A 12,371-nucleotide genomic window follows, 5' to 3' on the forward strand; every position below is an offset into this window, starting at 1 on the left:
AGCTGCTGGAATTTCTGCACATTGATGATAAATTTTATATGTGGATCATACATTGCTATCCTGGCTCTTGCTCTCCATGACAACAATAAAGTTTAACAGAAAACCAGGGCCAGCTTTGTTTGCCAATATTTGTTAAGTGTTGATGATTTTTCAAAGCTGTGACTTTTCAAATGATTGGAAATTAATATGCTTCTAGCTGGCAAACCATAGCAGTCAGTTTCTCTGAGCCATGTTTCCATTTTATTTATTTTGTTTATTTATTTTTTTTGAGACGGAGTCTCTGTCGCCCAGGCTGGAGTGCAGTGGCCAGATCTCAGCTCACTGCAAGCTCCGCCTCCTGGGTTTATGCCATTCTCCCGCCTCAGCCTCGAGAAGCTGGGACTACAGGCTCACCACCTCCCCAGGTAGTTTTTGTATTTTAGTAGAGACGGGTTTCACCATGTTAGCCAGGATGGTCTCGACCTCCTGACTTGATCCGCCTACCTCGCCTCTCCCAAAGTGCTGGGATTACAGGCTTGAGCCACCGTGCCCGGCCCATGTTTCCATTTTAAAGCTTAGACAAAAGAATATAATTTAAAAGTATTCAGAGCTATTAATAAATGCTATAAATTTGCCTTTTATTGGAAACTTGCATTTCTTTCTAAGACTATGTATGCCCAGGACTGGAACTTTCATGATCTCATTTCTCCCTCTTTCCTAGAATGGGTTTTCTTATTTGTGGGGGTGGGGCAATTGAGAAAGGGTCTTGCTCTGTCATCCAGGCTGGAACGCAGTGGCGCAATCATGGTTCACTGCAGCCTCAACCTCCTGGGCTGAAGCCATCCTCCTGCTTCAGTCTCTCAAGTAGCCGGGACTACAGGTGCACACCACCACATCTGGCTAATGTCTATATTTTTTGTAGAGACGGGGTTCTGCCATGTTGCCTAGGCTGGTCTTAGACTCCTGGGCTCAAGTGATCTGCCTGCCTCAGCCTCCAAAAGTGATGGGATTACAGGCATAAGCCACCACACCTAGCCCCTAGAATAGTTTTTACATCAGTTTTTTTTTTTTTTTTTTTTGAGACGAGTTCTGCCTGGTCACCCAGGCTGGAGTGCAGTGGCCGGATCTCAGCTCACTGCAAGCCCGGCCTGGTTTACGCCCATTCTCCTGCCTCAGTCTGAGTAGCTGGGACTACAGGCTCGGCCACCGGCCCGGCTAAGTTTTTTGTATTTTAGTAGACGGGTTTCACTGTGTTAGCCAGGATGGTCTCAATCTCCTGACCTCGTGATCCCACCTCTGCCTCTGCCTCCTCCCCAAAGTGCTGGGATTACAGGCTTGAGCCACCACCGCCTACATCAGTTTATTAACTCTATTCGCCAAATGTTTGTGATCACAGAAATGAAAGGCATTATGCAAAACAGATATCTATAAATAGAAAAATGGTGTTTGCAATATAAATTATTATTTTATCATAAAAGCCACATTTAAGCCACATACACATGAATGAAAACTGAGAAATCCAGTTTCTGTGCTCAAAAAAAAAAAAAAAAGTTAAGAGGGCAGTGCAAACAAATGTTCATCTACCCCCAACTTCTTAATCCTTAGCACAAAATCAATTTAAAGAAATAATTGAATTTTTCTTTTTTGATCTAACACTTTTTACACGGAAATAACATCTTTTTACCTGGGCCCCAAACTACTTACAAAATGGTTTCCAGGTGTTTTGCATATGTTTACGTGAATCATCTCACTCAGATCCTGAGAGTGATGTGAATTCTGGCCTCACTGTCTGTGCAGCCCATGGCTGCATGCACTGGAATTACCTCCCCATCATGGGAGTCTGTGCCAGAGCCCTTCTTTTCTGGCAGCCCTTGTAAGTTTAAAAAGAAAAACAGGAGCTGAATGGATTTGATAATGGAGTAAATTAGAATTCGAAGATAAGATGAAAGCTGTTATGTAATTATGGAAAGTATTTTTAAGTAAACAGTATTGTTTTCTAACTTACTTTAAATGTCACTAAATGTATCCATTTAACAATTTAGCTAATTAGGGTCTTCAGTTACTTTGTGTAATAGATAAATACAGGAAGAGAAAAGAACGCACTTGTGGTGATACCGTTTGGTTAGTGATTCCTCTGTAGAAATAGCAAAAGACATATGTGATTGCCAAGAAGGAAATTATCCAGGGCCAGTCAATATCAACTGAACCAATGAGTCACAAGTGACCAGGAGACACCTTATATTGTGTTTAGAGAGAAAGCAATAATTCCATGAGACTTCCTTTGAGTACTGGTACAAAAACCAAGCTTCACGTGTTCCTTTGTTAAGGATTCTGTATACAGTAAGATTAGCTGTTCATACTATTCATTTATACACATAATGGATTGTGAAATGTTAATCCTTAGCTATATGCAGGTGACCAATATGTCTTGGGTTTTTAAAATCAGCAGCACATAATCGGAACTGGCTACATCATTAGCAAGGCTCAGAGCAAAATAAAAATGCAGCGCCCTGTTTTTATAATTGTTAAGGATTTTAGGAGATGACAGAAGAGAATAAAACCCTGGGCATGGGACCCTGTGCAGCTGCACAGATTGCATACCTACGGAGCCAGCCCTGCATTTGATAGCCGTCAGATGTAAAGGCTGACTTCTATTTATATATGCAGCTTTTAGTCAATTGCATGAATGTGTAGATTGCCAAAGAGAAATGTGATGGTCAGGTCTTTACTGTGAGTAAAGGACTGGGAACAGGACCAAAATTTGAAAGGACTAAAGAAAGTCCCTTTTAACATTACCACTCTATGTCTCTTGGTTATCTTCAGCCCATTCTCCCTTCAGTTCCTAAAGAAAACCGTAGGATAGAATTATGTCCTATAACTATAGGTCATATAGGTAATAGGAGGATATGACTTATGTGATGTATGTTCTGCTTGTAAAAATAATGTCAGGTATTTATCAGGGACTGCAGGGTGGGCCTTCTTCCTCTCCTAGATGAAGAACTGAGGTTCAGAGAGCTAATTATGGATGAGGCAGCTGGGATCCAAGTTCTTCATCACTCTTGTCCGCTGCCTGTCTCATAGGATTCCAGTTGATCCTGCAAGACAAGAGTAGCTTACAAAGGGTTTGCATATACCTTAATCTCATGTCTCATTCCCAGTAGCACCCTTGTGAAATTGGCAGTGTTATCCCCAATTTACACACAAGGAAACAGAACTTCAGAGAAGTTGTGTCATGTTGCAAGGTCTTAAGATAGCAAATGGCAGAGCTAAAACTAAAGTCTGCTTTTCAAGTCATGAGTGCAGCCATGTTTTCTCTGCTCCCTACTTTGGGGACCCAGCTACTTCCCCTACATATGCCATTCCTTTTCCATCTAACTCTATTGGTTTAATTCTTTTCCAGTAGATTTTGTTTAACAGATGTTGCATTTCCCAAAGGAAAAGTGAATCTCCTCTACACTCTAAATAGCTAAAAGAATTATTGATGAAAGGACTTCAATTCCCTATAGAATTTTAGTTCTAGAAGCATATCTGAATAATGTAGGGGTTTACTTGAGTGAAGTTAGAGGTAATTGAGGAAGTGGAGGAGGAAGCTGTCAAGAGTCAAAGTTCTTTCAAAGGTGACTCCAACTTCTACAATTGACCTTGTTAGAAACAAGAAAATGAGGCCTAGCCATTGGGCCAGGACAGCTCAGGAATTACATGTTCCACTGGGAGAGGTTTCCTGTACCTGTGTGACTATGAAATGCTACAGCTTACTTTCATGCATATGGTTGGTGTGACCCAGTTACTTATTTTAATAAGAGAGTTGATTTCCTTTGTTTATATGCTGACAGTGAAAAACAGAATGATAGTTCGACTTAAGAATGAGGGCTTGTTCTCAGTACAGAAACAGAAGTAGCCTAGATCAAGAAGTACAGACCACTGCTTTGTACAATGGTCTCCAAACTTTGGTCACTTCATCAGGAAATAGTATGAGCACTTCTCTCCATACATAGTTATTTGTAAAGTATGCATGCTTCTGCTATTGTACTCTAAAACGTGCTGTATAAAATATATACAAAAAGGTCCAAAAAATGAGAAAAAGTGAATAGAAATAGGAAGTCTAATATTCTTTTTGCCTCCCCAGTGAATTGTCTTGTTCACTTCATTTTAGAAAACACTGCTTTCTGTGTTTTTGTTTTTGGGTTTTTTTGAGACAGTCTTTCTCTGTCACCACGGCTGGAGTGCAGTGGTGCAGTCTCGGCTCACTGCAGTCTCTGCCTACTCAGTTCAAGTGATTTTCCTGCCTCAGCCTCCTGAGTAGCTGGGATTACAAGTGTGCACCACCACGCCCAGCTAATATTTGTATTTTTAGTAGAGATGGGGTTTCGCCATGTTGGCCAGGCTGGTCTCACTCTCCTGACCTGAAGTAATCCACCTGCCTCAGCCTCTCAAACTGCTGGGATTACAGGAATGAGCCACCACACCCAGCCAGAAAACACTGCTTTCTAAAGAATATGCATCTAGCCAGAACTTTGTGTTTTGATATTTTCAGTTAAAAATGAAATTATAATTATATACCTGATATTAACTTAATGATCATCATTTTCTTTCATACAGCCTTTATCAATTCTAAAAAACTATTTTCTTTCATCTAAGTCACAATCAGTTGGGAATTTATTAAAATGCAAATTAATGGGCCCCACCAGAGAGCTACAAAATAAGAAATTCCTGTGGGAGGAGCCCATACAGCCTGTGTTTTTAACTAGCCTGTGTTTTTAACCAGATGATTGTGATGTACGCTTAAGTTTTAGAACCCCCATCTGTGGCCTGTTGCTATGGTGTGCGCCTGTAGTCCTGGGGTGGCTGAGGTGGGAAGATAGCTTAAGCCAGGAGTTTGAGACCAACCTGGGCAACATAGTTAGACCCCACCCGGGCAATTAGGTCAATTGAATCTGACTTTTGTCGACAAATTCATCTAGTATGTTTTTTTTTAATACACAAAATGTCAAAGTTGAGATTTAATGATGCTTTTTACAATTTCAGGATTTACTTCAGATGCAATATGAAGGAGTAGCTGTAATGAAAATGTTTGATAAGGTTAAAGTGAATGTAAACCTTCTCATATACCTGCTGAACAAGAAATTCTATGGAAAGTGAAGTGCCTGCAGAAATGTCATGGATTCTTATCATCTGGATTAGGAAATGAATTTGTTTAATATTTTTGTTTTTAAACATGATTGAAATCACTGCTTATAAATGTGTGATTTTTTTTAAATGACCAAAACTGTTCTGAAGAATGTACCCAGGTGCCTTTTTGCTAATCTGATACTATAATAGAATGAGACATAAAATGAATGAATGGAAACATGTCCACGCTGTACTGTGGTGTAGGTACTCTGATTGAAAACTTTGGACATCGTGTGATCTGTTTTAAAGTTGCGGGGTGGGGAATTTAGCTGACTAGGGACAAACATGTAAACCTATTTTCCTATGAAAACATTTTAAATGTCCCACTTGAATAATGTAATTCTTCATAGTTTTTTTTAATCTATGGATAAATGGAAACCTAATTGTTTGTAATGAATCATTTAGACAGTTTTAAGCCCTGTCTTCTGGGAGTTATCAATTTTAAAGAGAACTTTTGTGCAATTCAAATGAACTTTTTATAAGTAATTGAAAATGACAACACAATAACACTTTCTGTATAAAAGTATATATTTTATGTGATTTATTCCCACTAAATGAAAGTGCACTACTGCCTCATGTAAAGACTCTTGCACGCAGAGCCTTTAAATGACTAAGGAACAACATAGATAGTGAGCATAGTCCCCGCCTCCACCCCTCACAATTTATTTGAATACTTCAATTGTGCCTCTCAATTTTTTGTAATGCTAAAAAATCAGTATCTAGATGGTTTTTAAACGTATTCTCTGGAAATTGTTTTATGTAAAATAAATGTTACTTAATTCCATTAATTTGGCTTTTAAGTTGTCATAATCAATCAAAGTCATTTAGTGGGTAGGGGAAAATTCTTGGTAGTGTTTGTCAGGAAATAATACATTTCTTGCTGTACTGGTTGAAGTATAGAGCAAGCTGCTGTAAGGAAAAGATACAAAACCCTGGTGTCTAAAACAAGGAGTAGAAGTTCGTTTTTCTCAAATTCAGCTCAAAGGTGAGCAGATCCACAAGGTAAAGAGTTTCAGGCAGGTCAGGTGGCTCTGTCCTCGTACAGATTCCCCCCAGCCGGATGAGGGAGAGGATGGTGAAGAAGTCCAGGGCAAGCCTTTTCAGTTATATGCATCACTTTCACTTCCACTTACATCGTATTGGCCAAAACTGAGTCACATGGACACAGCTAGCTAAAGATAGTCCCTAACTAGGCAGCCATGTAGCCAGTGAATAGAGAGAGGTAGAGAGGGAATTGAGTCTGTTATTAAACGGAAGAAAAGGAGTGTGATTCCTGCCGACACTTTAGGAGTCTCCACCACAATAGGATTCCAGACGCTCAGGCCGGAACCTCCCTGCCACTTTGTTCATGCCTGCAACAGGCTTTATTTTTTCACAAATTGCAAAATATTGAGAAAGTAGGTTAGTTTATGCACATGTGGCACAAATGAACTTGAAGTGTAAGACCAACAGAATTTGGAAAACGCAAATTAAAAAAAGTAGAATCTGCTACTTTAGTGATGGTTTCAGGCTATATATATTTTTTGACAAAGAGATGAATCGCTTAAAACAATGCTCACTATCTCAACAGTTTGTGGGTATGTATGTTTTTTAATGCATTAGCCTTAATGCAGGCTTTGGTAAAAGGAATCAAATATACAGTTAAGTTTCACATTGAAAATAAACCTCCCTCTTGCCCTACTGCTGGCATTGGAAAGGGGAAGAGGAGCCAGGGGCAATGGGGGGTGGACTGGGTAAGCTTCCTTCTTGCTCCGGGCAAGGCTTTTAGTGGAAATGTATAGAAGGAGCCAAATTAGGGAGCAATGTTTGGAGGCAAAAGCCAACTTTCCCAGCATCTCTGAAAGGAGCTTGTCTTAACTTATTGCAACACTGAATGATATGCTTGAATGTTATTTGACATGATGCGAATAAAGAATTTGCATCATGTCAACACCTTCAAGGAACGCTGTGAATGTTTTTTCTGTTGGCCCACAAGTTGAGGTTATTGTTGAAGATATCACCAATTGCTCTTTGTGTGAGATCTTTAAGCTGTATGAATGAGTGGGTGACCCAAGAAGAAGGCTGGTGATGAAGGAGCAAACACAAGAGGCCATGGGGGCGTGGGTGTAGCAGACTTCAGTTTATAGAGATTTGTTGGAGCCAAGACCTGTGCTACTCTTTAAGACTAAACTATCCCTCAAGCCAGAGGACAGTTCTTGATAACCCTGAGCCTGAGCCACTAAGGACTCCAACTTCCTCCCAGAGCCTATAGATTTTTCTTACTCAATAGAAAAGGTTTTTTGTTGTTTGGGTTTTTTGTTTGTTTGCTTGCTTCCTTTCTTGCTTTTAAACACTGAGCAATTGGAACCATAACTTATTTTTGCAAAACTGACTCCCGTATTTTGATTATTTTGATCTTAAAAGCAAAAAGTACTTAACGCAACATTCTAGGTGCTCTCAAAGGATATGCTTTAGTGGTCTTCAAGAGAAGGAAAACATGTGTATGCTTTATTCTGAAAGTTAGTGGTGAAGAAAGACCGGCTTGGTGTGACCATTGTCTGACATGAATGATCCGAACTGTAATTATATGTTAGTGTTTGTGTGTGGTTGGGCACAAATTAGAGATGTTATTCATGATGTGATTTTTATGACTCTGTCATTAAGCAGGGATTTGTGGTATTCCTCAAACATTCCAAGAGCAAACCACAGAACTCGGAATGGTGAAAGTTGCCTTTATTTTGAAAAATTCTAGTGAGCACTGGATGTTCTTACTGCTGGTTAGCTTTTTGAAAAATCTATTGCCAATGTGACTAAAACCAAACTTGGTAACAGGTTACATAGAGGCCCCCTAAGCTCCAGAGGACAGAATCTGTGTTTCAGTCACCCTAAATCCTAAGCCTGGCAATGCTTTGTAAATAAATGGCAGGTGCAGACATGGGTTCTAGCAATGCAATGACAAGCAGACAGACCCTACCACCCCCACTGCCCCTCAGCAGTCCACTATTACTTTAGGTTGGCACTCATATGAATGGGGCTTTTACTTATTATCTCAGTCTAAAAATGAATAGCCTCTCAACTCAATTTCCAAATAAAATATTTTATACAGATTTACTATGTTGCCTCACTGTTTTTCTTAGAGTATAAAATCTTTTAGCTAAAATGTATTGAAAGGGAAATCAATGAAGAGAGAGAACTAGGAGATAATGTGTTCACCTTACTCAACTGGAATGGAAGTTTTTGGTTTTTGTTGTCTTTTAATAGATACTGAATTTGACCTTTCCTTAGCACCCTAAGCCATAGGGATAGCCTACCATTCTATCTATGGTGGAAATACAGTTGTTGATCTATTATGAGAGATTAACTTCTAAATCTAAGCTGACAGTACAGGTTTATAACAATGAAAGACAGAAACAGGTCATCTGTTGGTTAGCTCGTAACCTGATTACAAACCTTCTGTTTGCTTAAAAAACAAATGTGGCAATATATACACAGAATCTGGTAGTGCCTCAACCTACTTTGAATACTTTCATATGATCTATGGATTACAAACCTTCTGTTTGCTTAAACAAATGTGGCAATATATACACAGAATCTGGTAGTGCCTCAGTCTACTTTGAATATTTTCATATGAGCTCTGGTATCCCCACCATTAGCTTCCAAAAGGAAATTACTATGCAAGTTCTCAGAATATACTATTGTCTTTGGAACACTTCAACACTTCAAAGAGAAGAGTGGTGACCAGAATACCTGAAGCAGGTAGATCATCTAATGACTTACATGAAACTGCTTTTGTATCATCTAGTTATTAAAATGTTTACCACGTTGATGCCACATTTGTTTGAAAACACTACTAAATACCATAAACATTATGGGAGGATGGCTAATGACTCATACTATTTGGTACCAGGCAAGTTAAAACAGAAAATGAAAACCAGAAACTAATATCAAGTGATTCCAATATGAATGATGCTGCAAGGTTGAGATTTCATTTCTGAGAAATGTTTTCAGCAACTCTGGTTAGGCAGATTTTCAATATGTTGATCATCTCTGGTTAGGTAGATTTTCTACTCTGGGAAACCTGCAGATGTTTGCTCTAAAACTGACAAAGGGATTTTGGCATGAGTGGTGTGGAACAAATTAAGTAGTGGGTTATCTTCTTCAAAAAGCTCGTGAGAGGCCAGGCACGGTGGCTCAAACCTGTAATTCCAGTACTTTGGGAGGCCAAGGAGGGCGGATCACCTGAGGTCAGGTGTTGGGAACAGGCCTCCAAATCTGGCCATAAACTGGCCCCAGAACTGACCATAAACAAAATCTCTGCAGCACTGTGACATGTTCGTGATGGCCATGACGCCCAAGCTGAAGGTTGTTGGTTTACCAGAACGAGGGCAAGGAACACCTGGCCCACCCAGGGCAGAAAACTGCTTAAGTTACTTTTTTTTTTTCTTTTTTTTTTTTTGAGACGGAGTCTCGCTCTATCACCCAGGCTGGAGTGCAGTGGCCAGATCTCAGCTCACTGCAAGCTCTGCCTCCTGGGTTTACGCCATTCTCCTGCCTCAGCCTCCCGAGTAGCTGGGACTACAGGCGCCCGCCACCTCGCCCGGCTAGTTTTTTGTATTTTTTAGTAGAGATGGGGTTTCACCGTGTTAGCCAGGATGGTCTCGATCTCCTGACCTCGTGATCTGCCCGTCTCGGCCTCCCAAAGTGCTGGGATTACAGGCTTGAGCCACCGCGCCCGGCCTGCTTAAGTTATTCTTAAACCACAAACAATAGCATGAGGGATCTGTGCCTTAGGGACATGTTCCTGCTGCAGATAACTAGCCAGATCCATCATTTTGTTTCAGCCCATCCCTTTACTTCCCGTAAGGAATACTTTTAGTAAATCTTATGACTGGCTTGCTGTCAATAAATATGTGGGTAAATCACTGTTCAAGGCTCTCAGCTCTGATTTCCCACTCCACACTCTATATTTCTGTGTGTGTGTCTTTAATTCCTCTAGCGCCGCTGGGTTAGGGTCTCCATGACTGAGCTGGTCTCAGCAAGCAGCATCCAATGTGGAGACTCAAACCCAGGTCGAAGGGTCACTGGAGCAATGGTTGGAAAACGTGGAACTAAGCTGGAGGACACTCAAGTACTCTCAAGCAATCCCCGTGGTGAGTAACAAGGGGAGCTTGGAAGCATCTGGGTAACAATGGGACAAGTGTGGGCTCTGGTTCATTCCACCTTGGAACCTTTTCACACTAATAATAAGGGGGAAGAAGAGTATAACAAAGTAACAGAAGAAGTAACAGAGCAGGCTCGTTTGCCAGCTAAAGCTAAAGCAGCAAAGGAGGAAGAAATTCATCCCTACCCTTCCTTCTGCACCCCCTCCTTATTTTGAAGAAAAAGAGTGGCCTGACCCTCCAGATCTTTTCAGGAGGACACTGGGTGAAAAGTAGTTGCCCCAGTGACTGTTCGAGCAGCGCCTCAAGCAACCACTGTCAGTTCTATTCAGGCAGGAATCCAGCAAGTTAGAAGAGAGGGTGATTCAGAGGCTTGGCAGTTCCCTGTTAGAATATACCCCCCAGATCAACAGGGAAATATTATAGCTACATTTGAGCCTTTTCTTTTTAAATTCGGGAAACGCCATGAGGGGCCTGTCCCAGGCCCCATTCCAAACCATGGCATTTCCAGCTCAGGCCATTCCCTCAGCCCTGTACAATGTCTGTCCCCCGCCACAGCCGGTAGTGCTGCAGTAGATTTATGCTGCACAAAAACTGTGAGACTTCTGCCTGGGGAACTCCCACAAAAAGTTCCAACAGGGGTCTGTGGACCCTTGCCAGTGGGGATGATAGGATTACTTCTAGGAAGGTCTAGTTTAAATTTAAAAGGAGTACAAATACAAACAGGAGTCATTGATTCAGACTACAATGGGGAAATTCAAATTGTTATATCTACTTCTGTTCCCTGGAAAGCAGAGCCAGCAGAGCGTATAGCACAGCTCCTGATTGTGCCATATGTGGAAATGGGGAAAAGTGAAATTAAACGGAGGATTTGGAAGTACAAATAAACAAGGCAAAGCCACTTATAGGGTGAATCAAATTACTGAAAAACATCCTACCTGTGAAATAACTATTCAGGGAAAGAAATTTAAAGGTTTGGAGCAGACATTTCAATCACTTCTCTACAGCACTGGCCGTCTGTGTGGCCAATTCAACCTGCTCAGTTTAACATAGTTGGAGTTGGTAAAGCCCCTGAAGTATATCAAAGTAGTTATATTTTGCATTGTGAAGGGCCCGATGGACAACCTGGGACTATTCAACCAGTTATAACTTCCGTACCTACAAATTTATGGGGAAGAGATTTATTACAACAATGGGGAGCACAAGTTCTAATTCCAGAGCAGTTATACAGCCCTCAGAGTCAACATATGATGCATGAAATGGGGTATGTCCCTGGTATGGGACCAAGAAAAAAAAATTGCAAGGTTTAAAGGAACCGCTTCAAGTGGAAAGACAAAGTTCCCACCAAGGTTTAGGATATCATTTTTTATGGTGGCCACTGTTAAGTCTCCAGAACCTATACCTTTAAAATGGTAAACAGATAAGCCAATTTGGATAGAACAATGGCTACTAAGTAAAGAGAAACTGGATGCTTTAGAGGAATTAGTTACTGAATAATTAGAAAACGGACACATACCTCCAACATTTTTCTCTTGGAATTCTCCAGTTTTCGTAATTAAGAAAAAAATCAGGTAAATGGAGAACATTAACTGATTTAAGAATCATTAATTCAGTTATACAACCTATGGTGACATTACAGCCAGGATTGCCTTCTCCTGCTATGATTCCAAAAAACTGGCTTTTAATAGTCATAGATTTAAAAGACTGTTTCTTTACTATCCCCTCAGCTGAGCAAGACTGTGAATGGTTTGCATTTACAATTCCTGCAGTAAACAACCTGCAGCCTGCTAAGTATTTTCATTGGAAAGTGTTGCCACAAGGCATGTTATACAGTCCAGCAATTTGCCAGACTTATGTAGGGCAAGCAATTGAACCTACTTGTAAAAAATTTTCACATTGTTACATTATTCACTATATGGATGATATACTTTGTGCTGCCCCCACTCAAGCCTCCAATGTTATGATCACTTGTAAAATTCAATTTCTCATGCTGATTTAATTATAGCTCATAATAAAATTCAGACTACTACTCCTTACTCCTACTTGGGGACCTTAGTAAATGACGCTACCATTGTGCCACAGAAA

The 12,371-nt window shown here is 40.5% G+C and overlaps 1 protein-coding gene across 8 annotated transcripts in view; it reads left to right on the top strand.

Moving 5' to 3' along the window:
• The window catches only part of IQGAP2 (IQ motif containing GTPase activating protein 2), a 311,257-nt gene extending 305,321 nt beyond the window's left edge, over nucleotides 1–5,936 (top strand). For all 8 annotated transcript variants that reach the window (XM_031666244.1, XM_031666249.1, XM_031666245.1 and 5 more), the window contains one exon: nucleotides 5,005–5,936. In XM_031666244.1, coding sequence (XP_031522104.1) covers nucleotides 5,005–5,118 — 114 coding nt within the window. In that variant the 3' untranslated portion in view covers nucleotides 5,119–5,936. The remainder of the gene's footprint in view (nucleotides 1–5,004) is intronic.
• The last annotated feature ends 6,435 nt before the right edge of the window (nucleotides 5,937–12,371 follow it).

The sequence above is a fragment of the Papio anubis genome, chromosome 5 (genome assembly GCF_008728515.1).
Source record: "Papio anubis isolate 15944 chromosome 5, Panubis1.0, whole genome shotgun sequence".
NCBI lineage: Eukaryota > Metazoa > Chordata > Mammalia > Primates > Cercopithecidae > Papio > Papio anubis.